Source organism: Musa acuminata, chromosome BXJ1-3, assembly GCF_036884655.1.
Source record: "Musa acuminata AAA Group cultivar baxijiao chromosome BXJ1-3, Cavendish_Baxijiao_AAA, whole genome shotgun sequence".
In the NCBI taxonomy this organism is placed as follows: Eukaryota; Viridiplantae; Streptophyta; class Magnoliopsida; order Zingiberales; family Musaceae; genus Musa; species Musa acuminata.
The window spans coordinates 44,638,345-44,663,720 of record NC_088329.1 but is presented as its reverse complement, the minus strand read 5'-3'; the positions used below and the strand labels follow the sequence as shown (position 1 = coordinate 44,663,720).

General features: G+C 37.7%; 2 protein-coding genes across 5 annotated transcripts; one reads left to right on the top strand and one right to left on the bottom strand.

The window, feature by feature from the left end:
• Positions 1–2,377: 2,377 nt before the first annotated feature.
• Positions 2,378–10,981, bottom strand: LOC135634034 (vacuole membrane protein KMS1-like). 4 transcript variants are annotated; one of them, XM_065144165.1, is made up of 8 exons: positions 10,640–10,981; positions 8,479–8,705; positions 8,160–8,238; positions 6,703–7,008; positions 4,106–4,263; positions 3,752–3,868; positions 3,309–3,515; positions 2,378–3,182 (listed from the first exon to the last, which is right to left on the bottom strand). In XM_065144165.1, exons 1-8 carry the CDS (start codon positions 10,701–10,703, stop codon positions 3,021–3,023), a joined length of 1,320 nt encoding a protein of 439 aa, XP_065000237.1. In that variant the 5' UTR covers positions 10,704–10,981; the 3' UTR covers positions 2,378–3,020. The 4 variants fall into 4 exon arrangements, with proteins under 4 accessions (XP_065000237.1, XP_065000251.1, XP_065000243.1 ...); XM_065144179.1 differs by having other exon boundaries at positions 3,309–3,494; positions 10,640–10,980; XM_065144171.1 differs by having other exon boundaries at positions 8,479–8,690; positions 10,640–10,978.
• A 635-nt stretch (positions 10,982–11,616) lies between these two features.
• LOC103979891 (F-box protein At4g02733) lies at positions 11,617–22,386 on the top strand. The gene is made up of 13 exons (XM_009396140.3): positions 11,617–12,031; positions 13,595–13,770; positions 16,106–16,300; positions 16,378–16,488; positions 19,811–19,896; positions 19,973–20,094; positions 20,428–20,492; positions 20,601–20,673; positions 20,785–20,847; positions 20,961–21,025; positions 21,106–21,180; positions 21,298–21,552; positions 22,109–22,386. The coding sequence occupies exons 1-12, from the start codon at positions 11,696–11,698 to the stop codon at positions 21,500–21,502; spliced, it is 1,572 nt and encodes a 523-aa protein (XP_009394415.2). The 5' UTR covers positions 11,617–11,695; the 3' UTR covers positions 21,503–21,552; positions 22,109–22,386.
• The last annotated feature ends 2,990 nt before the right edge of the window (positions 22,387–25,376 follow it).

The window sequence follows — 25,376 nt, the reverse complement described above, 5'->3', positions numbered from 1 at the left end:
GCTTTATAGATCGAAGGAAGATGACATAGACAACAAGAGGAGGAACAAGGTGGTAGGAAGCATAGGAGGCAAGAAGCGTCCTCCTCGACAGCTATTGTTGGTGTTGTAGTTGCTCATGTTGCTCCACTCGATGGTGGTCATGGTCGAGCTTAACGTGCTGACTGCCTGCTGCTATTGTTGGTGTTGTAGTTGCTCATGTTGCTCCACTCGATGGTGGTGAGAGGAAGCGGAGGAGGCATGAACGGCCTATTGTTCGACCCGAAGCCGGTCGTCGTCTTTGTTGTCCTCGTCTAAGAGTAGCTGTCACTCCAGCTCTTGTAGCCGGTCCTGCATCGCGAAGAACGGCCTATTGTTCGACCCGAAGCCGGTCGTCGTTTGCGTGCGGAGAAGAACATCTCTTGCCACCTCGCGAACCCAGACGCTGACAAATTGGACGAAGTTAAGGAGGAAGAGCCCGAAGAGACGTCAACAAGACGAGGAGGGTGGTGGGAGGAAGCGGAGGAGGCAAGAACCGTCCTTTGCTTTACAGATCAAAGGAGGAAGAGTGCGTTCTGCAGCAATAGTTGATGCAGTTACAGAACGCGCTCTTCTTTCGATTGGTAAAGCAGAGACGCTTCTTGCCTCCTCCACTTTCTCCCACCTTCCTCTTCCTCCTCCTGTTGACCTATCTTTTTGGGCTCCTCTTCCTTAAACTTCATCCTATTTGTCGACGTTCGTGTTTGTCGATGTTCTTCTCCATCACGCAGACGATGGCTGGCTTGGGGTCTAAGAATAGGTTGTCCTCTGTGATGCAGGAACGACTGTCGGAGCTGGAGCAATACCTACTCTTCGACGATGATGACGAGGAGGAAGCGGTCAGTGCGTCAGGCTCGGCTGTGATCATCACTGAGTGGAGTGACATGATGCAACAGCTCACGTCGCTGCCACTGCCTCCTCCAGTATCTACGGTAGCAGTGCCGAACCAGCTCTCTCCGCCGCACACCAACGCGGGGAGGAAAGCGTGTGAAAGCCTCCACGCTGCTTGCGAGAAGTTTATATGAAATTAATAGATAGTGAAATTATTTTTTTATCATTTTCATTCGTATCTTTTTTCATTCGTATCTTTTTGCATTTGACTGATTTTTTTGAATTAAAGTTAAATATTTTATTTTTATAAGTATAAAGATCACAATACTATTTTTTAAAGTATAAAGATCGAAATACTAATTATAATTAACTGTGTAATTATCCTACTAAAGCAAACGGAGTGTCCATCAAGTCCAATGAATGTTTATTGATATGTTCATGGTCGAAAATGATGTATTTATTGGATAAAATATTGATGCATGTTTTACATGTTATTTTAATAAGCCATGATAATTCTACGAATCACATAACTCACAATGCATTTGAGTTTTTTTTTTTTTTTTTTCGTGTTGCGACATGTATGGTGAGAGAGACGAAATGTCGAACATCTTAGGGTGGTATAGGATTGGATAGGACTCTCGCCTAATTACATATTATCATATATAGTTAATTATTTTTAGTATTACGATTCACATTTTAAAAAGTTACATTGGTATACGAAAGTGAAACATCTAAGTTCATATATCCTAACGATATTAATTTTATCAATAAAAACATAAAAATAAAACGTAAAAAGATAATTTTAACATTCGATGATGGACAACGACATCGTTGTCATCGACGCTGATGTAATTGCCTCATCGCCTACGACGACAATAAAGTTCCCTATCATCACAATATCGCTCGCCTCCATGAGGAGTGCGCCATCCCCCCTCTCGGAAACTACGTCGAAAGTAGGTGGCGTCGTGATAAGAGTAAATATTATCATCATCGAAGGTGGCTAAGCAACTACGTCGACGTCGATGCTAGCGATGCCACCATTCGTCGCCACCAACGTCGTCCACCATCGAACTTTAAAATTATCATTTTATTTTTTATTTTTATATTTTTATTAATAAAACTAACGTCATTAAAAGATATGAATAGGAATGTTTCACGTTAAAGATATAAGAAAACTAATTACAGAAAATATAATTAGCCAATATGAAAAGTCACTGACTTGCAGGCCAACCATCTCATGCCCACTAAATATTCAAAAGTCAAATTCATATGATTATTTTTCTTCTAAAGTTGATTGCCGCAATTTTGCTATCACAAGTTAAAACCTTTACCCGCCCAAGTTTTGCCTAAAATTGTCAATCAACCTACTCCCTTTGTCTAAAGTCATCCCATAATCAATTAAAAAATATCTAAACCTATTCGGTAATCACGAGTATCTAATACAAATTTCATCCGTTATCATCAGAATTTAACAGAGTACATATGACTTTTATCTAATATGAAGACAAATATGATTAACTATCCAAGTTCATGAACCCAAATTGCAATCTAATTCAAATATTTTGTTTACTCAAATCCATTTGAAACTCAAGTAAAATGTATCTCTTGACTGAGAGGACACCTTTAAACTGAACTAGCTAAAAAGTAACCGGAGTGTGGTTTAAGAAAGTCAAATAGCACTAAGTAATCAAAGAAAATTAAAATCAATCGACTCTCTAATTTATATCAGGAATGATAATGATAGAAATTCGGACTTGGTAAGGTCCTAAAATATCAAAAATACAAACTCGTATCTGACTTGAGGACTTATTTTTATATGAGCCATGCAAATTCTTCGTTTTGCTCCACGGGCAGACCACACTGGCATTGATATTGATCATAATCTCATGAAGTATCTGCAATCACTCTCGCATTTCCATATGTGGCAGTGGGGACTAGGACTGGAAGAAAAAGCATCAGTGTAAACAACTAGGCCTTTAGAGAAAGTAATAGATTGTCGAAACTTATCCCAAACGATGGCAGTAGCAAATGGGGCGGCTGCCCTCGGACCACTAATAGCCATGCTTGTTAACTGTACAGGAGTTTAAAGGACTATGTTTTCCTTGGCCGTGGGTAGTAATGGAAATCAATGAACCTATCTAATGATTTTTTTTTTCTTCGATGTGTCGACGGTATCAAGTGATTGTCATTTGCTTGACTCTTGTCAGTTCCAAGTCTTGCTGTTTCTTGAGATATCTTTGTGCGGTAGCAGCTACTATCTTTGCAAAGAAGTTTATGAGCATAAGCCATATCACGGTATTCCATATCAAACTGAAGGACAGATTCCAACGCTTCGCCTACATAACAAAAATTATTCAGAAAAAAACCACCTAACTTCATGGAGAAATGGATATGACAATGTGAAATAAATGCACAACAGGTGAAGGTGAAATTCGATGGCTCCGAATATTAAATTAGCCTACCATTCCATCTGAGAGAGTTGATCCAGGAACCGATGCTGATAAATACTTCTCTTGAGCCATGTGCAGTTTCTTAACTAGGTTGGGCAGGACAGAAGAGAAGCCAGGGATGAAGCCAAACACCCATATTAGCTCTTTTTCCATCCATTCCAGGAGTTGGTTATTGCACAAAGAGATGATGGAAACTGTCTGCAACAACAAAATGGACAGCTGTGCTATCATTTAGGATCACTGCAATCTCAACTTTTAGGATTCTGCTGTATTCATAATTAGGTGATTAAGGTAGTAGAATACATCTTAATATTCAACTCATACAAAAGTATTAAAAAAAACAGGGGAATCCATATGATCCTAGAATTATAAAGCCACCTAAAATACATTAAGTATCAAAAACTATTATAAAGGAATAATATAGGTCCAAAAATAATCAAGAGCCAACTTATCACCTGTATGTGTGCCTTTATTATCGCCTTTCCAGTCAAGGTTGCTAGGAAGAACTTCCAAAAAGGAATTCCAAATTGTCCACACAGGATACCAGCAAGATCAAACAGCGGGTTTGGCACCTAAGGTAACGACGTTCACATATAGAGAACAAATTTTTAAATGGAATATGAGTTAAGCAGCAATGAGATGAAAAAAGCAGTTATTGTAACCGAAGCAAGTACTAATATTGTAATGGAATATGAGTTAATGGAATTCACAGGAAGACCAGAGGCTTAAAAGAAACTAAATTCATGACTGTCAGTTAGGTGAACATTCATCAAAAGAACAAGTGCAACCAGGGAGAAATTAACACTAACCGAAGCAAGTACTAATATTGTAAAGAAGTTAAGATGTTGTGAGTGAGAAAGAAGCCAGCGCTTGATTTTCTTTAAATAAAAAGATAAAAATCCATCTTGTTTTGATGAAGCAGCATCTAGTTCTTCCACAGCGCCCACTTTATTTCCTGACAAGCGTGCTGCAAAACTTTTTTGTGTTAGAATGGGTTTAACATGAAAGCACTGACCAAAGATTGGATATAACACAACCACAACCATGCAGAAAAAGCAAATCAGTAAAAAAGTGAGTGAAATCTCCTTGCAAGTATCAAATAAAAGTAAAGAACAAAATGATGATCCAAAATACAACATTTGGTGAGAGTAACAACCGATACTTTACCAGTCGGATCAATACATAACGATCGATATTTTACCAGTCGGATCAAGACTTCTCTACATCAAACTATATAGCTTGATACTAATACATATACAGTTCATTATTATTATGATTTTATTCCATGAAATAAATTGGCATACAGATATCATTGGCCTTCCCCAGATCTCACAATGGTGGAAGTCTCGTGTACTAGGTATACCCTTTTATACTGATATCATATTGGTATTTAAAACCGACTAGATATCTCGCTAAGGTACCTTTACTTTTGAGATTTCATCTTAAGTATCTTACGGCAACGACATAGCAAGGAAGAGGACATAGTGGAGATGGTGACAACGACATAGTAATGAAGAGGAGGCAGAAGAAGCTACGATAGCAGAGAGAAGCAACATAAGAGAGAGAGAGAGAGTGTCTGCATGTGAGAAAGAGAGAAGAGAGATCATGAGGGTTATGCAATCGAAAAGAAAATACTACTGTCAATGTAATCGTTAAACTAGAAAAAGATATTATAGATAATGCGCAACAAACTTATTGCCTGGCACGGTTCATGGAGAAGAGAGGGTAAGCGACTAAGTGAGAAAGAGAGAACACAAAGGCAAGGGAATACAAAAATACACCTCCAAATACAACTATTGGAAGCAATGTTTTTAAAAGGCGATAGGTGCTCGCCTAAGCACTCGAGCGAGACGAGACGAGGCCCAAGCACCTGACAAAACTTCCGAGCGCTAGCCTGAGCCTAGGCATTAGGTGCCTCAAGTGAGCGCTTGAGTGAAGATGGGTCTAGATTCGTGCTCGATTCAATTGAACAAGCAAGTTAGTTCAATCGAACCAACTAATCTACCTAACACAAAACTTCCCCCCAAACCCCCCCAACCCTTGACCCAGTTTGTCTTCAAAGAGAAACCCTATGTACATTGTTGTCGCCTTCGTCTGCAACTTCGTTCATCGCCACCACCTTTGTCCGCAATTTCATTTCGCCGCCACCGCTTTCGTCTGTAGCTTCCTTTGCTGTCACCTTCGTTCGCAACTTCCTTCACCGACGTCGCCTTTGTCCATAGCTTTCTTCATCGCCACTGCCTTAGGCCATAGCTTCCTCTACTGTTGTTGCCTTCATCTGCAGCTTCGTTCGCCGCCCTCTCCATTCCCCACTTTCCTACGTAGTTGCTTGCCAGTTACTCATCTTCTCAGTTCCCTCTTTACTCCACCAGTTACTTCATATGATTTCACTTTGAAGTGGCATTTTTATTTTTATGATCATATTTATCAATCGTAATATATATTTTTTATATTTTAATATTATGGAGCATCGGGTGGGTGCCTAGGCAAGTACCTAGCGCCTCGAGCGTTTTGTGACCTTGGCGTCCACTGCTTTTAAAAACACTAATCAAAAGATAAAAAAATTATAGATCTTAGATGGTAAGCTTCCTTTTCAATACTGAACTGTACCAATATATTTAATGCCTCATAAATCGATACGATTAACTTACCAGGCTTCCTACCCTATTTTGAACTTGTCCTGTCTAGTAAGCTCAATGTGTTGAGCTTACTGAACAACATAGTTCATAATAGACAATCATGAGAAACCATCTGATTTGTGTCCCAATTGGCTATTGGACTGTTAAATAGCAACCTGTATTGGTATTTGATACCTTGGTATGAATATCAAAGTCTCCAATAGAAAAAATTATGGAACAAATCGAATTATCATGGTCTATCAAACATATTCACCCATGAAATAACTGAAGGTAGCCCATTCGATTCCTTTCTTCCCCACAACCATTCTATGGTTGCAAATTACCCACTTTTCAAAGAATGCAGTAGTAACAGTATCTTAGACTGGAATTCTGATGGCAAATAAGCAGCTATAAATCACTATGGAACATCTTAATTGGCTAGAATTTGATGCATTAAAGGCTAATTATCTAAGTGAGCTAACATAGAGGAAGCTCTACTTATCCTGAATTTCTTGTGGAGTTAAGTTAGAAACATAAACTAAGCAGAATAGACACATATTATCAAATTTAGAAAAGCCAAAAAGAGGAAACAAATAGAAATCCTTCCTTCAATGAGATTAAGAAAGAACAACTCTGTGTGGTTCATGCAACTTTGTCTCTGAAAGTGAATAGTAGCAGTTCAAAACATTTGGGCTCAATCTTGAGTGTTAGCAAGCAACATCAGAAAGATGACCTGACTAAATTATGTTAACCAATTGCATAATGGAACTGCATATGCAATAAGTTACCTGCTCTTGCAATGAAATAAGGAGGAAGCTCCCCGAGGGCAGTACCCAATCCCCAAAGAATGGCTTCAAGCTGAACCTGAGGGAGTATACTGCTAAGAGGAACCCTAACCAAAGAACCAGGTAAAGGTGGAAAAACTGGAGGTCCAAACTCTGAACAGTCCTTTTCAAGCCATGAAGGACTCATTTTTAACTGTATGGTATCATATGGTGCAGCCTTCAAATCAACTCGACCACATTTCATGGCTTTTATTGTGAAAAAAGCAATATGAGGACCCAAATAGAGAACAAATGTGTGCAAGCCAGACCCTGTAGAAAAGCAACATAGGCTTGTTATATTTTTCGAAACAACTTTAAAAATGATGGCAGTATTGAATTTGGATTTTAGTGAACAAGATTGTAAACATTCTACGCTTAGATAAATATGATGAAACCACCATTTGTAATATATACCATTCGTTGCAAGAAGTGTAGGTTAGTTCAATATGCCATACCAGATACACCAAATGAAAGCAAATGTGTACATGCCTAATGCATAAACAGATGCACCGGCAGAGTGTCAAGTTTGCTTGCATGCATACTGAGAAAAAAAAGCTGACTACCTACATAAATATTATTTATTAAGAATAACCAAATTTATGAATGCATAAATCAAGAAGATCAAATGTAAACATTATAAGAAACACAGACTTTCATATATTGTCTATAGTTACCATAATCACAACATACAATATTGCCTATGGTTAGTTACCATAATCCCAACAGAACAAAATATGTGATCCCATATCATTTTGAATTAATAATTATATCAGAATTCCTCATCTACTGTTATCAAATAGGTAAAGTGCTCATCTTTTCTATTTGAAAGAATACTTTTAGAGCATAAATGTTTTGTCATCTAAAATATTTTTAAAAAAGAACCTAGCAACACATTTCATTAGATATAGTCCAACGCAAATAAACAAATTTGCATGACCTAGTATAAACAGACCTAGTGAATATTTATGAACTAGACCACAATAGACATATTGGTGTGGATATGCTGATACAAATGTCTCAATCATGCTAGACCTCTGAAAAGAGACAAGCATAAAAAAAACAATGTGTTCAGACTTCATGGTTGGATGTAATAACAGTTGTTACTGCTAAGGGTTAGGTATTTTATGAGTCACTTCTGATGTTTAATTCCTGAAAATAAACTACCTTCAAAGTTAAAGGCAATTAAATAATAAAATATATTAAAAATAGTAGTAGTAGCCACAAAGACAGCAGGATTAGGCTATGTTGCTGCCAAAAGATTTCTGAAAGTAATGCAACACAAAATGAACAAAATATTTGAAGACAAGAGTAAAAGTAACAAGGACAGTATGGGGTTTTTCGTGTCAGCTAGTTCATCTGAGAATAGAATTTTCCAAAAATCAGCAAGTAGTAACAGACTCCCAATTGCAAAGTACACCCACCCAGCCCGATTGATGATGCTACTCCAAGTGCCACCCACCACAAGCTAAATTTTGTATAGTGGATGAACTCCTGAATATGCTGCAAGCATGACAGTAAACAAAGTTAACAAAATAAATTTAGAAGGTACAATTGAAAAGTATTAGTTAGAATTAAGTAAGTGCTACAAAACAAATTTATCATATCTTCTAATAGATTCATGCTAGACAATCTTATCATGCTAAATTACAACAAAAAAGCATCCAATAGCAAATTATTTGAATGAAGAGTGACATTAATATATAGACTGTATGAAAATATAAAAAGTGATGAGGTGATCACCTTCTCGTGAGGTCCATCAACACTGAAAAGGAGAAGCCCAACAGCAAATACTGGCAAGGACAAGACTAAAATCCAGCCACCTTTTGCCAAAATATATACAAGTGATCGTCTTAGATATTGCAATGTAGCAAAAATGAAAAACTGCAAAGTCTTGAATGGCTGAGTTGTCAATGTCAAATTGAGTAAATCCATCTGATGCTTCTTCTGAAGTTCTGCAGAAGAAAATTCTAGAACTCAGACAATAAGCAGGAAATATCTAAGAGCCACATAAATTTCACTTGATTTTTTTATCTGAAGATTCTGCACAATTATTTCTTAGTCACACATAATGGTTAAAGATATCTACATTATTGCATCTCATCAATAATCCATACATAATTTTTCTGAAGCAACAAGAAATTTTGAATTATAATTGTGAAAAAACGAAAAAGAAGAAAATGTAACGGTAAGCCCCCATTATCCATGACATATATACATAAATATTATGGCATATATCTATTACCAATATGGTTTGACATATATCTAGCCCCAATTGATTTAATGTAGGATTTCAAATACTTAAAAGTTGTGGCATAAGACTCGTGTTTTAGAAAATTTATCATCTCATAAGCCATGACAACCTATCTAATGAGAGGCATTTAGTCTTCTAATACTCGATATCCAATGACATAAAAACTTCCACATCACAATTTTTCTTTAAAATAGGATGCATAAACATCAATTTTACTCAAATTGGGTCAATATATAATCTACCAAGAATCACCTAATGATTAATAAAAAAAATGAAACAACAGATAACTAGGAGAACATATACCAAAAATTGATTGGATACACCTTTATTGGAAATAAAGACTAAATTAAACAGGCATTCATGCAAAATGCATAAGCTCAAGCACCTTTTTATGCCGGGATGATTGCAAGCTGGAGCATGGAATAATGCAGTGGTTAAAAGAAGAAAAACAATGAATTTGTAAGTTCCATGCATGATGTAGCAAAAATATGGAGATCTATCAGGTTAAAGGACAAAGCCTTAATCATCTCATACCATCCTTGGTGCCTTATCCCCTCATTGAATCCATAGTTTGATTAGGATATATGTTAGTACCAGTTTGAGCCATGCATCAAGAGTAAAAATAATCTAATACCATTTGTCATGACCCATATGGAATGAGTCTAATCCATCAATTGATTCTGATACTTACCCTCAAATTCGTAAATTGCTTTAGGTTAAATTGCTTCAAGATTCGTGATCAACTCCCATCTAGGGCCCAGCAGAAGTTAAATAAGCAAAGGCTCAAGACATTGTTAATTTCATACTTCCATCATGGAAAATACAATATTGGCTCCAAGGGTATATAACTTCATAAATCAATATTTCTCTTGTCAGAACGGTTATATTGAGAAACGATTAGTTCCTCTTCACAAAAATAATAACACTGGCAGTTTACTTTGGTATGATCACTAAGCTTATCAACCAAACTGGGAAGAAGATATATCACAAAGTTGCAGCAACAAAGGCTTCTTCAAAACATTTTTTGATTGAACAAGGGCATTTTCCCTATCCTCCAAACAAGGAGGCTTGTAGGTGGCGTATTATACACAAATTTGGTCTCGAATTTTGGTTTGATAATTAATATTTTTATATTCTGTTCCCCAAAAAATAAGACAAATACTATATATTACTACAAGATCTAGTTCGAGCCCGTACGCCTTTCTGTACATCTATGTGATTTCTCATTTCACCGTATCCAATAGTCATTTTTCAAACCCTGTAGTCCAATGGAAACTTGCATGACTGAGCTATGCTAAAAACATCAGCGTTTCACTTTGGGACCATTTCATTGGCGTCAAGAGTTTTTCCTGATCCAAATAATAAAACAAACCACACGAGTCGGAGAATGTTCTTTTGATATCTGAAATTGAGAGCCTTATTATGTGCTTCATGGAAAACAATACATCTCCACCTTTCAAACCCTAAATATCGTTCCGGATATAACAAATAAAAGTTTGTTTCTAAAAGATAAACAATAATATTGGAAATAAATAAACGCCAAACAATCAAACGTAAAGAAGAGAACAATAGGAAGGGAAATAACCATAGATCTGACATCAGATCTCGTCACATAGAAGATCCTTGCATTGGAAAGATCCCGCCACTCACCTGAGATCAACGTCTCGAGCTCTTCGGGCGATCGATGAGCGGCGGCCGCCTCCCCGGAAGCCATTTTGGCCCAACGCGGATAAAGCCAGGAGCTCGTCAATCTCACCGCCAAGCTCCTCGATCCCCCCCCAAACACGAGAACGGAGACGGACTCCCAAGTCGAGATTTCTCCTTATCGGATTGGAGAGTCGATCCGCCCGCAAGCGTGCAAATTAGGGAGAGCAGCAGCAAGAAGGAACCCCAAGAAAGCGTCGGAGATTGGAACAAGCAAGGAGACGGCTGTGAGATCCACCCTAAGGTTTCCCTCTTTCATGACAGTTGCTCGCAATGAAGTCGGATACTTTTTTGGAGCTCCGCATTTAAAGAATTATATAAAAGAAGCTTTAATCGAAATATAACTAAAAATATTAAATTATCGTAATTAGTTGTGTGATCTAATAGTATTAAGAAATAATGGGCAAAAAGATTGTTCTAGAAGAAATGGGGCCGGGTACAACATAACCCGGTTCGCCCGTTAACCCGATTGATACCATGGAATAAATTGGTCCCTGAATCGGATTCGGGTTAGGAAAATTCGGTTTCTTGATAGTTAGGTTCGGATTCGGATCATCCGCGTAGACCCACTAAACACTTTACGGGACGGATTCCCCATCGCATCAGCCACAGCCGGTGCTCACCTTTCTTGGCTGAGGCAGGGAGCACACTTTTTTTTTTCCTTTGCTCCGTGAGATGAGAGATGACGTCATTCGTTGCGTCATTATGGGTATTCCTGGGAGAGTAAAGTGTCTCTCGTGGTCCGTCGGGACAGGTGATCTATCAACACCAATAGGCACCAGGGCAAATCTTGTTGTGGGAGCCACCGATTGCCCACCTCACCATCGCACACGTGTCATTCGCTGCGAGGAGGATCCGTTTCGATCCGTGCGACGCGACGTGCTTCACTCGCGGCTGTGGCCAATCTGTACACGAAACAAAAGGAAAAGGGCCCCTTCCCACCGCATTTCCCCGATTCCCGGCTCCGATGTCGTCCTTCCCCGCCTCCGCCGCCCATCCGTGATGGATCCCGTCGTCCCCAAGCGTCCCTGCCCCTCCGCCGATCCTTCCTCCACCTTCGACGGCTCCTCGAGCCCCTCTAGGGTCCCGTCCGGCCCCATGGCGATGGATCGAGTCCTGGAGGCGCTTCTCGCCCTCCCGGACCCCTCCGTCGCCCTCGAGCTCTCCCTCGAGAGCCTTCTCGACTCGAGGCTTCTGGAGTCGGATAAGGATCGGTTGATCGAGGGCGCCATGGAGGCTGGATCGGCCCTCCTGGAGGCCGCCAGGAGATCCGCCCGGCGGCGCGCGTCCAAGCACAACTTCTCTTCCTGGCCCCTCGCTTCCGATCTCACCATCAAAGTAATCGCTTCCCCCTCTCCATTGATCTGTAGTCGTTGTTATGCTTCGGAAGGATCCATTCTGTTCTTCGTTACTTGCGTTGATGTGATGGTAAGCTTGCGTCCGTGGTTGGATGGATTGATGGAGATAGTAGACTGATTGAAGAAAGTGGAAATCATTTAGCAAAGTGTAAGGACGATGTTCAAAGAGGACGAGTTTTCGAATTGGCGAAGTCACTCTTTTCTGGTCTCACCTTAATTTATCTTTAGGTAGAGATCATTGTTCAAGGATTAGGTGTATCGTCTTCTAGTTCATGTATATTGAGCTCCACTTGGAGAGAGAATTTCTTGATCTGGCTGATGTGCTTTTGGAAGCCATTAAGTTGGTGAACAAACGATCATTAGAAATAGTATTAATGAGATGAGGAGTGGATGTATCCTCTTTAGTAACCTCTAGGTATTCAAGTAACCTCTTTAGTTTGACCACATGGTTTGTATCCTTAACTTAGAAAATAGGCAATTCTGGCCAATCACTCCAATCTCTACTCTGGAAATAGACAAACTTTTAGTCTTACTAGGGGCTTCATATGTGTTTGTAGGCAGGAAAGTTAGTGGACTAGACAAATAGTATGTTCCAATTCTGGCATGCCCGGCACTTTTAATTTTTTATGTGCTATGAGCTTATATAAAGGATAACCCGTGGAAGATTTTTACAACCAAAATTTAGGGAGGGTAAGATTCAAGCAACCCACTTGAGCTTGTTCATAGGTTCTCTCCATGGATTTAGCCGATGATGCCCAAGGAACAAAGTTATATAGATATTCTCTTTGTAGGGGATCCTTAGGACAGAAAATGTAATGCAACATGTGTTAGTGCAGAAAACATTATAAGCAGGATCTTTGGGAGGCTCTGGAAACCTAAACTATGCTTCTCTCACTACTTTAGATCAGAATATTTGTCAACCCTGATCCTAATTTCTCATCTTGTTCCCTATAATCTCAGTAGCTCCACTTTGTTGCCTCTTGCTGTTGTCCTGGATTCATGGGCCACTGATAAGAATAGCTTTCATCCATATAGTTATTTTTATCTGGTATTGTTGCCTGTCTGATTTGATGTTTGCAATCTTCAATAGCACATCAATGGGAAAAAAATGAGATGTAGAAAGAGGGAAAAAGAAGAGGAGAGGTTTTCCATCATCATAAGCATATTTGCTTGTGAAAAGTCTGTCTACTGTCATTGTTCACCATTGATGGAAATACCTGACCAGACTGGCTCTCTTTAGAATTGCATACAGCTGCTGTGTACTTATATGTTGTCTTTTGTATTTGAGAGGCGTCTGCTTTTCTACTTCATGTTCTTGATATTTTCATGTTTGCCTAGATTAATTTTTCTTATATTTGTTCCTTTCTATTTGTCAGCTATCTGGTCTAATTATTCTATTCATTTAGTGTCAACATGCAATATGGGTTGTACCTTTCACTAGATTATCTTAATCCACCAAAATCATCTTCCTTCCCTCTTGTTGCTTTGGTGTTTTGATAACATCTGATTGACAGCATACTTCATTCATTATGGTGTTCTGAAGGTATTCTCCAAGCTAGATACGCAGAGTCTTTGCCATGCTGCAGCTACTTGTTCAATGTTCAACAAGTGTGCAACAGATCCAATGTGCTATGCAAATATTGACTTAACAGCTGAAGTGCCAAAGGTTAATAACACAGTTGTCTCTACAATGATACAACGAGCAGGAAAAAATCTTCAGTAAGATCTTTCTTCCTTGTATTAAATGCCATTCAATTAAAAAAATAATAATTTTATTTCTTTTCAAACAATGGTCATTAGTAGTATTCTTGTGGGCCTAAATTAAAATATGCTGTCGTGTCTTTGATCTGATTCTTAGATTGGCTCATTGGCTGCTGTTCTTACTTTTCACTAAACAAAATAACTAAACTGCTTAACAATTGAAATGTTCTGTTTCAGAACCAGGTATCTTTTGAGTTGGTACATGACCTAATTTTCTTCTGTCAGATACCGATGTTTGATGTCTGCGGGGTTTTAGCTATGAATTGTTTGCTGTCGATTTAGTGGTCATAATATATTCTAGAGTGCATTTGTCAAACTATTTGTGTCACTTAGATGGTGCTCTGCATGTGAACCTGATACTTATCATTCTGGTCATTCTACTTTGCATGCTACTACTGATGGTTTAATATTATAGCTTCCTGATACTCTTCAAATTGATGCCATATTGCTTGAAAATTGTTACCATTGGTGGTGAAAAAAGTTTCAGTATGTTTTTACTCGGTTATAATTATGGATTAGAATTTTGTGTTGGTGCCAATATTATTTGCCCAGTAAGGTACCAGTATGTGTTGACGTACCAAGTGTTGGTATGGGTTGGTATGGCAGAGAAGAGGGGAGAAATAGGAGAACTGACAGAGGAGGAGGAAAAGGCACTGAAGGTGAAGGAAGCAAAAAATTGAACTGGCAAGGGAGGAGGAGAAGATGTGGTGAAGAAGGAAGAGGCATACTAGTAGGAGGATTAGGTGGCGACTCAGACAAGGAAGTGGCAGCAACATGGCATAGACGAGTAGTAGTAGAAGGCAGAGGAGGGGGGAAGAGAGAGTGCATGAGAGAAAGAGAAAAAACAAAAAGAAAGAAAAAGAAAAGGTAGTGATAGTTTTTTAAAAAATGGTGTAGGAATTAGATATTGAACTTATCATCTGGACTCTGGAACAATTTGGTACCCTATTTAGTGCCCCGGTAAGTTTGGCTACCATTAATTTACCAGGTGGTATCAGTTTGAACCAGGCAGAATCATCTAGTCTTCATTCTAGTTGGTGGCCGACCTGATAAATACGGTTGGTTGATACGGGCAATATTTTAAAGCTTGGATATAATCTTGATCAAAATATCTGCTACACAGCTTAAAATATATTGATTGTGCACAAGCTATGAATGACATAGTACTAGCAAGAAATAGTCTTTTGTTGACTTAGCTTTTCTTTTTATAGTAGTTTCATGTGCATTGTTAACAAGGAAGTCCATATTGAAGGTTTTGTTACTTTGGGTTGCATTTCAGTCTCTACTTTTACACTTGTAGATAGATTCACATTCATAGTGGAACCAAGTGCTGTATGCAAACATTGAATTTCTCTGAATAAATATCGAGAACTATAAGGAAGAAAACAAGCCACAAGCTATTTAATTCATCCTGATTTGAATCTTCTGTATCACGTAAATGCTATTTAATTTCTTAGTTTTGTTTAACCATTTTTTTTGGGAATTTTCAGTGTTGTTTACAGCATTAGATCACCTTTGTATCAAATCCTTGTTTTTGTTATTGTTTTTTTAAAACCAGATATATTTATTGTGAATGCTAAGTTGCAATTTTTTTGCATGTTAACTAGTTTGTGTGAGGCCTCGCTTATTTGATGTATATTTGGATCACCGTTTGCTGCATTAGATCACCTTTGTATTAAATAATCATTTGTTATTGTTTTTGTTGAAAACCAAATATATCCATTACGAATGTGAAGTTGTGATTTTTTTTCTTTTGCATGTTAACTGGTTGGTGTAAGGACTTGCTTATCTGATGTATATTTGGGTTTTTATTTAAGATTTAATTGACATTATCTAATTGGATATTCAGGGCATCTTTTAGAATTATCTATACCTGCTACTTCTCTCACAAAATTCTCAGATGAATATGGTTTGCAGCTGTCATTGCAACTTCCCATGTTGCTTTCATTTCTATGACTCTTCTTTATCTTTCTTGTGCCTAGACACAAAATTTTTTGCAACTTTTTTCTGGTGAAGATTAGCTGCTTATACCAGGATTTTAGTCTCTGATTTTGGAGAAATGGGTGCTGTGTGTCCAACATTAAGTCTTTTAGAGCTTGGCACGTTGCTGCTTCTGTTAGTTATATATCAAACATGTAAATTAATTTTGAAGCATTTATCAAACTTTATTTCTCTATTCCTTGTATTGATTCTTTCCCACGTCTGCAATAGGATATGTGTCAACAATATATTCATATTCTACATCTATATTTCTGTTCTAAAATTGGCATTCGTACTAATTTTTCTAAATCAGATCACTCAAGCTTGGGATTCGGCCTAGTCCAGCTTCAGCAACAGAACTTTGTAGACCATTGTCCTATTCCACTAGAAATCCTATGGATACATCTGGTCTTTCATGGAGTCAAAAGAGACCAAGGCAAGGAAGGGAGACATCTCTTCTTACAAGGTCTTGTCTTCTGGCTTTAAGTGTGGATGGTGGTGCTGCAGGGTAAGGATTTGAGCTTAGTTGTTTAGCTTCTTTTTATCTGTTCATTTGTCATAATTTCTGAACTTTTATGTTTGAAGGACTCTCCTGAGGAGCCTGCACCTGTATAACATTGACAAGATGGACAATTCTGCACTTTGCACAGCGTTATCTGCCTGCCCATATCTGCTTGATCTTGAAGTTGTTGGCCTGTAAGTAATAGCCATTTAAGTCAAACTGTGACAGTCATGAATTAATTTGTCATTTTGATTCTTGCTGCCCTATTTTAAATTGTGATTCTGTTCACTCTTGGGTAGGGGATGGTTGAAAAGAAAAATTCAGCTTAATTTTGTTGCATTTACTGTTGGATATATATATATGTATATACATATATATGTATATATGTATATACATATATATACATATACATATATATGTATATGTATATACATACATACATACATATATATATATATACATATATATATATATATACATATATATATATATATACATATATATATATACATATATATATATATACATATATATATATACATACATATATATATATACATATATATATATACATATATATATATATACATATATATATATATATACATATATATATATACATATATATATATACATATATATATATATATATATATATATAATGTTTGCTCTGTCAAAAGGAAATCACTGTTTTAATTATGTAATTAAAGACTTGTTTAATGACAATACCCAGGATATCAAAGAATAAGGCACTTATAATGCTAAAGAAAAGAATGAATACCCTCATTCCTTTCATTGCTTAATATTTTCTTCTAATACATAAGATCAGTCATCTAATTTTAACTATTCAGCATCATTTATAGTGCAGGCTTTTCCAGACTTTCTAGAAATTTCAAAACTTATGGATGCTTGGTCAATTCACATAATTAGTCAGCTTTTATATCAACTAAGGTATGCACTAAAGCTGGTCTGTGTGTAGTACTGTCCGATATCTGTTGTAGTGTAAGCACTATGATATATTTGGTGTATAGCACCAATTTAAACCTATTGTTTTGGAACCCTACATCATACACAGATTTGAACATTTTCTCGGAAGTATTTCCTAAAGGTAGCAGCTGAAATCTACATACTTCATGTCTGAGATCCAGTTTCAACATTTGTTAAGTTCCAAATCTACATTCTCATCATGTCTGATATCCAGTTTCAGAATTTGTTAAGTTTCAAATCAGAAAAACATTGTATCTTAGACTTCTTTGATTGTGGCAAGTTGACCAAGTCAAAGAACTGAGAACCAAACTATATCTGTTCTTTTTTTATGTTTGCTCCTTCCATTCCAGTATGACAGCATTACTAACCACCACGATGTTTGTTTAGAGGTAAACCGTTCTACTTGGAGGGGTCTGGACCTAGTTTCTGTTAAGATTTCACCTCCTCTCCTTGGATTTGTGTTGGAAGCAACCTTAACATGCTCTAGATTATTATGATAATACTAATATAAAAAACTTTTGATTCCCTGCTTCCTGAGTTTGATATGCCTAACCAACAACATTTAAAAAAAAGGCAGTGGCTCCTTGGAGATGAGTATGCATTTGCTTCATATGCTTGGATTTGTGTGTCACTTGACACAATTGGTCTAAAATTTCAAGAAAAAGTATTGATTTCAAGGGGATGCATTAGATTGCACCAGTGATTGAAAAAGGCGCTCGGGCGCTCGCCTAGGCGCTCGGGCGAGGCAAAGCGAGGCCCGAGCGCCTCGCTAATCTCCCAGGCGGCGCACTTCAAACAGGCACCGCCTAGGCGCTCGCCCGAGCCCAGGCGTTGGGCACTTCGGGCAAACGCCTGGGTAAACCAAGGCGACCGAACCAAGATTTTAGGTCAGGTTCGGTCCTGGTTCGGTTGGTTACTTGGTTCAATCGAACCAACCAAACCGATATAACCCTTACCCAACCCTAACCCACTGCCGCTACCACTCCCGATCCCAATCTCGATCTCGCCGCTCGTCGCTGTCACTGCTCGCAAACGCTGCCGTTGTCGCCGCTGTCGCTGCTCGCAAACGCTGCCTCTGTCGCCGCTCGCGCCTCCCGCTGCTCGTCGCTCCTGTCGTCGCTCGCCGCTGTCGCTGCTCGCAAACGCTGCCTCTGTCGCCACTCGCGCCTCCCGTTGCTCGCCGCTCCTGCTCCTGTTGTCGCTGCTGTTGCTCGCAAACGCTGCCTCTGTCGCCGCTCGCGCCTCCCGCTGCTCGCCGCTCCTGCTCCCGCTGCTTGCCGCTGTCGCTGCTCGCAAATGCTGTCGCTGTCGCCGCTCGCGTCTCCCGCTGCTCGTCGCTCCCACTCCCTTTCCCGCTGTCGCTGCTGCTGCCATTGCTCGCCGCACGCCACTGCTACCTCGTTTCTCAGTCAGCAGGCTCAGTATACAGTATACTGTTAATATTAAGTTTATTTGAAATGATTAATTTTCAATATTGTTAATAGATTTTCTTAATTTAATAGCATATTTTTATTTAAAATTTTAAATAATTATATTTATTAATTATATTATATATTTGTATATTTTAGCACCTCGCTTCGCTCGGGCGTTTTTGGACCTTGGCGCCTTTTGGCGCTTAGCGCTTTTTAAATCACTGGATTGCACCAAAAGAAAAAAAATCAGACTTTGCTAAGGACAGAAGTTCAACATGAATAATCAGATGGTCTGTCAGACTCAAGGCTTTTATCCTCCAGTAGCTTGGATTATAAAAAGAAACTCGCACTCAGCCAGATTGACTCAAGCATGAAGGTTGCATCTTTCGAATGTTCCTTTTTTTTCCAACATCTTTTGAATGTTACATGACAATCATGACGCCGTGCATACAATGATACCTCTGATAGGGTTGAATGCACAAACCACTCATCGTGCTATATTGCAAGTGCTTATGTTTGTATTCATTTTCTTATAATTTCAATGTGAGAGTTACCTTAGGTTCATATTAGATTTATATAATATTGGGCATAGATTTTTTTGTCATTGTTTGTGATCTGCAATTTCATTAGGTCATCGACCATATTATGGTAAATTTAATTTACTAAATTATATCTTGAGTTTATTGCTTTGCATATTTTGTGCTGGAAACCATGCCAATCCAACTCCTTTGCAAAACTTAAGATAATTAAAGGAGATATTGAGGATGCCGACTGCTTTAGGTTATTTGCATTAGACAATAAACGCCCGTGAAATGGAAATCATGCAAAGCTTTGCATGGAGAATATGTAAATAGAGATAGACATGAGGACATGAATATGCTTTCTTGATGAACAACGATGTACACATGTATACTGCATGCATGATACATCCAATGTTCTAGGCTTGTAGGCAATCATTTATTCTAGAAATTGTCTGTATCTCTTCCTCCATAAGGTAAGCTTGTGGAACATGTCGACTTTGGGCTCATATGATCAGTTTTAGCGAGATTCCAGCATTCATTATATGTTATCTGGAATCACAGTTGGAAAGATATTCTTAACATACCTATATCAACAGACATGTTGAACTCAAGCGAACATTGGATGCTGTCAGCTCAAATTGTCACTGTATAGAGCGTTTGCTGTTTGAGTCCTCTGATACTGGTGTGCTATACTTTTCTTTGCTGCACTTTATCCTTCTCTCTTATTCTCCTCCAACATGTTTGACTATGTCTTTTAGGGAGAGATGATAGTTTGAACTCGGCAACTTGCATTGATCTGGTAAATGGCTGTCCCAATATAGTCTCACTTGCTCTAAGGGGGTTTAAGCTACATGATCACAAAGTCCGTATACTGGTGAAGGTAGTTCTCCTTTTTTCCTTTTAGTGAAGGCATTAATCTTTTTTATGCATGGGCTTTAAGTTTCTTTTTGTACTTTACATTCTTCTTGGTATCTCTGTCAAGTTTTTCAGAAACTTGAACAAATTCGTAGTCTGGACCTACTCAAAAAATTATTTATTTAGAGTTTTTCATGTTAAATTATCACAGACATGGATATAATTATTTTATGATGTTCTCTGGCTTGCTACAATAAATATCTTTATCTTGAATGTAAGATCTTGCAAATTGTTGTCCTCTACATAATGGAAGCATAAAATTCAGGATTCTTTTTTGAAGTATTTTTTGCTTCTACAGGGATCTCGCCACCTCAAATTTGTTGATTTTTCAACGTCTTATTCAATTACAGGGACCTTCTTGAGGTTTTTTTTTAAAAAAAATATTACATTTTGGGCTTTTGTTCTTTTGTTTTGTGCATATGCTTTATCTTGCCTTTGTCTCAGCTGTTTTTCACAACTTTGGTCATTCAGGAACCTTAGTGGTGGCACAAATGCTCATCCATTGGAGGTTTTGATCTTACGTGATTGTTTGCATCTTAAAGAAGTGAGTAGTTCGGAATGGCATATTACTCACTCTCAATAACTAAGTTTCGGTTCTTTTCAGTTTATTCCAATCTGATGAAAGTGTGGTGCTTTATATTTATGATTTATGTAGGTTGAAGTGTCACATCTATTCTCAGCTATGCTTGCTGGTGACTTCAAACTCCTCAGATATTTGGTAGATAAATGTGGCATATCATTTGGTTTTTGCCTAGACTAGAACAGGATTCCTGTCAGCTTGAAAGTCTTCATTTGGTAAGTTGACGACTACTTTGTGCTTGATCTGAGCAGGATATTTCAAATAAAGATGGCCTTTCTGCTGAGAATGACTGGAACTATCGATGCTATAATCCATGGTAACAGAGTTATGCTGATATTACTTTTTTAGAAATCCTAACCTTTAGTGAAGCTAAAGTCCTTTCGCTTCATGTTGCAGTACACAGCTAATATCACAAGTTTTGAAACAAAGACCTGAATTATGTTTGCTAGTGAAGTTTCCCCTGGAAGGGAGGTCTCTCTCTTTCCTTCTCTATTATTTCATGGCATACTTTATATATTTGCACATACCATTTATAATGAATTGCTTACTGAAGTCTTTGTTCTATGCTATTTCCTTGTAATATTGCAGCTTGATTGATATTGATCTCATCGCCGACAGTGAAATAAGCAGTGGGACAAGCTCCTTAATGTTGTATAATCTAGCATTTGATTCATATTTGACAAATTCATCTGAAAATAGCTATAGCAGTGATCAGGGCAGTGGGAATGAGGACGTCCCTGATCTGAACTTTCCGTACGACGAGGATATCTTTGACGAGTTGGAGTTCCTTTAGTGAAATGGAAGATGGCTAAGGACACCGACGCAGCATTAGCCATACAAGAGGTATGGATCTACACGTATCCTCCTAATTCTTGGATTAGTATACAAGTGGCTCTGAATAGAGCAAAAGATTAAACACTAAACCTTTAGTTTTATCAGCTCTGTCATCGAAAGTGAATATCATCAAGATTTATGCTGCCGTTGGTTTACCCTTAGGTCTTGATTACCCAGGTGATTAGGCAGCTAATGCAAGATAATCTAAAAGGTAGCCCAGTGTAAAAGGTGATATGGGGAAGGATCAATTTATGCAAAACATAAGCTGTTAAGATGTATATATTGACCACATCTGTATGTTCCAAGACATGGATGGGTACTAGTTCTACAAGATTACCTGTAATGTTTAAGCCTGTGCTTGTTAGTGGGTTAACTTGAACTATCTCTTCTTAGTCTGGTCTTTGCTCTGCAATCATTAGATCTTTCCTTCAGGAAAAGAACTAAACTGTCAAAATGAGTGAATCATAGGTGAGGCCTTTAATTTTCTTCAGCATTTAATCTTGGCAATTCACTGTTCCTTTGCAATTAGGTTTTGAATGACCTGATATCTCTACTTTGCAATTAGGTTCACGCTTGCATTCACGGAGACATGGGACATTGAAAGCAGTTATTGGTGTATGAATACAGGCAGCCGGTGTCATGGATTTTGGTTCGGAGATCTGCACCTCATTGCAATATTCATCGCTGTAAAGTTCTTGGTAACCTGAATAAGGTTGATTTTTCAGAATGTTAGATACTATCTTTGTCATGCCATTTGATAACACGGTTATGTATCTGTTGCATCTTTATCGAGAGCCTCTCTTAAATCAATTTCAAGGCAGTGACGGTATTATATTCCTCCAAGGATCCTTTGAAGCTTTTGAGTTGGACCAAAAAGTAGTGTTCTTGCAGTCTCACTTCTGTCTTTGTTAAGCTCATCGGCTGCACTTGAGAATATATTTATATTTTTAATATATATTTAAAGAAGGTAGTTCGAGTGAATATGTAATTATGACATGCTTCGAATGTTTGATGGATAATAAATAAAAATTATATTTTAAATATGCATTGACCTGAGTGTTGCTTGATAAAATTATATATTAAAAGTTTATTAAATATTATGTGATAAATTTATCTTTTTAATGTTTTAAATATTTATTCAAATGTAAATTTATATTTTTTTTATTTTGATAAATAAATATGTAAAATGAATGTATGTAATCATATACAAAATTCATATGATATATATATGTATATATAATAAAAATATAATTATATAAATAATTTTAAAATAAAATAAATAAAATTTTACATTATAGAAGATATAAATCATGTTAGTTTCTTACTCTATTATGTTGATAATTTTTAATTTTAGATAATGTTATAGGATATTTTAAGAATTGATATTGAAATGCCAATGTCATCTTGAGGTACTATCAAATATTAAACATTTGTATTGTAGTATCCAAGCCATATGTAACTTTAAAAAAATTATCAAACATTAAATCACATCTCAAATATGCGTTGGACATTTCAAATGTATCATCAAACACACCCTTTAAATGTGCTCTCAATGTACATTTTAAATATGTTATCAAACACATCCCAATAAATGAATGGTAGTTCATTGGATCTTCAAAAGTGTTCTACGGTCAAAAGCTCCTAAGGTATGCTTCAAATAGGTACATGTCTTGGTTTGAATCGCCAAAACTCATCGCACCCTTTAAATTGTCTTAATATGTTGTTGAATCATCTTTGCTAATTATAGATTAGTCCATATAGTTAGCTACCTTTAGCATTCTAGGTTCATTTACTGTGACGTGTCGACGTTACCAATAGAAACACCAAAATAAATGATAAAAAAAAATAAATGATAAACAAATAATTTTAAGGTTTCAGTTGATGAAGGACGACATCGGTGGTGACAAACAACAATGTCACTAGGGGTCGCAGGTGGTTGTTATAGATGAGGAAAGCGACGACAAGAGGTAAGAGTTGTTTTGTATCTACGGTATCAACACAGCTGTCGAGTGTTGAAAGGGTCACTCAACATTTGTATCAGACATCAACACAGTTGTCGAGCAATGTCGCTCGGCATTTGTATCGATAGTCTTTTGGTCGCTTAATAACTGTATCGACATCGACACAGATGCAGAGCGACCCTCATCTCTCGTTGTCATTCTCTTCATCTAGAATAACTACACATGGCCCCCAATGTCGTCGTCGTTGTCCGCCACCACTAATTAAAATGTTAAAATTATTTTTTTATCTTTTATTTTCATGTTTTTATTAGTGAAACCAATGATGTTATGATAAATAGAATATTTCACTTTTATAATTATATGTATGCTAATATAATTTTTTAAAATGTATGAATTGTGATATTAAAAATAATTAATTATACAAGAAAGCTCCAAAACATCAACATCACATGCTCGACGAAGGCAGACAACGTGATCCAAGCTTCATTGAAGTTATCGTAGGGGATGAGATATGGCAACTTTTGGAGTGCTTGAAAACGACTTACGGTTTTCTAGGTCTCCTTGGTGTTTAACAATATGCTAATAGCTCGATCGAATGATTATGGTATGAGAATTCCTCGACACATATAACTAAAGATTGAGTTATGTTTGAATATAACAAGTTATACCGTAAAATAGTGTCACTAAGAGTGTCTCAAAACTAAAGACATTATCCGTGTGATAGTAAGGTATTTATAAGATATAAAATCGTAAGGCATTATCCTGTCGAATCTCCCTTGTCTTTACATATGCCTTTTTGGAGTTCACGAGTTTTGAAAGAGAAAAATCATAATATGTATACATATTACTCAAAGCGAACAATTCCTCGTGAGCCTACGAGTCGCACTAATAGCAAACCGATCAAATGTTCCCTTATTAGATTGGCACTATGGCTCGAGGTTTGCACATTGACCGAGCAAACCCGCTCTCAAGCCATGCACCTCAGCTCTTGGCTCTCTTACGGGAGAAAGCTCTCTCTTATCCTTAGAAGCTTCTTATGGAGCTCACGAGTTCTAAAATTGTAAAACAACGCTCATCACTCCAGATGGATAATTTTTCACGAGCCTACGATTCCCTTATCATTTTTGATTTCTCGAGCCGACCAAATAGTCTCTTATCATTTTCGATTCCATAAAAAATAAAATCAAAACCAAATCGACTTCACGTAGTTTCAACTTTGCACCTATCAATTTTGATTCCAGTTCAAATCTTTAGTTTCGATCCATAAAGATGAACAAGATTAAGAAGTTTCATCAAGATTCGAACTCGATTCGTGATCGACTTAATCTCAGTTTGATTAAACCATACGTGCTTCCCATGCACAACAAGGGGGTATCAGTGCTTGCCATCATCACTGTCACCGCATCTCCGAGCGCTGCACTACAAAACGAATAAGCCCTAAGAGAAAGCCAGGAATCAAGATTCGTGTGCAGTATACTTGCAGCCCTTTGCTACCTGCTAAGCGTAATAGTACCGAGACGACGGAGACGACCGCCTTCGTAATCACATAACAGCACACCTCCCGACTTCCCAGCTTTCTTTTATCTTCTAAAGATCAGAAACTAGTAGACGAACCAAAGCGCTGCAGACACGGAGACCCGACGGAGGACACGCACACACACGCACGCATTCCTACTCCAGGGCTTTGCCCCCATTCGAGGATTTGAAGTGGCAGCTGTTTCGAGGAGCTTTCACGCCAAAAGAAGCGTCCTAATTATCCGATCTAAAACAACGCCAAGCTTTTCTCGACGAACTCCAACATCGCCGTGCATTGTTTTGCTCCACTTGTGTGGATTCGACTATATCGAATTGAATCGGAACTTTGTTCGGTCA

What these genes read in the sequence shown, in the direction of transcription:
- LOC135634034 (XM_065144165.1), bottom strand. Translation starts at nt 10,703, where the DNA reads ATGGCTTCCGGGGAGGCGGCCGCCGCTCATCGATCGCCCGAAGAGCTC. An exon ending in TTGATGGACCTCACGAGAAG is followed by an intron (nt 8,239 to 8,478) that starts GTGATCACCTCA and finishes TCATGCTTGCAG; the next exon opens with CATATTCAGGAGTTCATCCA. An exon ending in AGCATCATCAATCGGGCTGG is followed by an intron (nt 7,009 to 8,159) that starts GTGGGTGTACTT and finishes GCTTTTCTACAG; the next exon opens with GGTCTGGCTTGCACACATTT.
- LOC103979891 (XM_009396140.3), top strand. Translation starts at nt 11,696, where the DNA reads ATGGATCCCGTCGTCCCCAAGCGTCCCTGCCCCTCCGCCGATCCTTCC. An exon ending in GTGGATGGTGGTGCTGCAGG is followed by an intron (nt 16,301 to 16,377) that starts GTAAGGATTTGA and finishes TTATGTTTGAAG; the next exon opens with GACTCTCCTGAGGAGCCTGC. An exon ending in AAGTCCGTATACTGGTGAAG is followed by an intron (nt 20,095 to 20,427) that starts GTAGTTCTCCTT and finishes TTGCTTCTACAG; the next exon opens with GGATCTCGCCACCTCAAATT.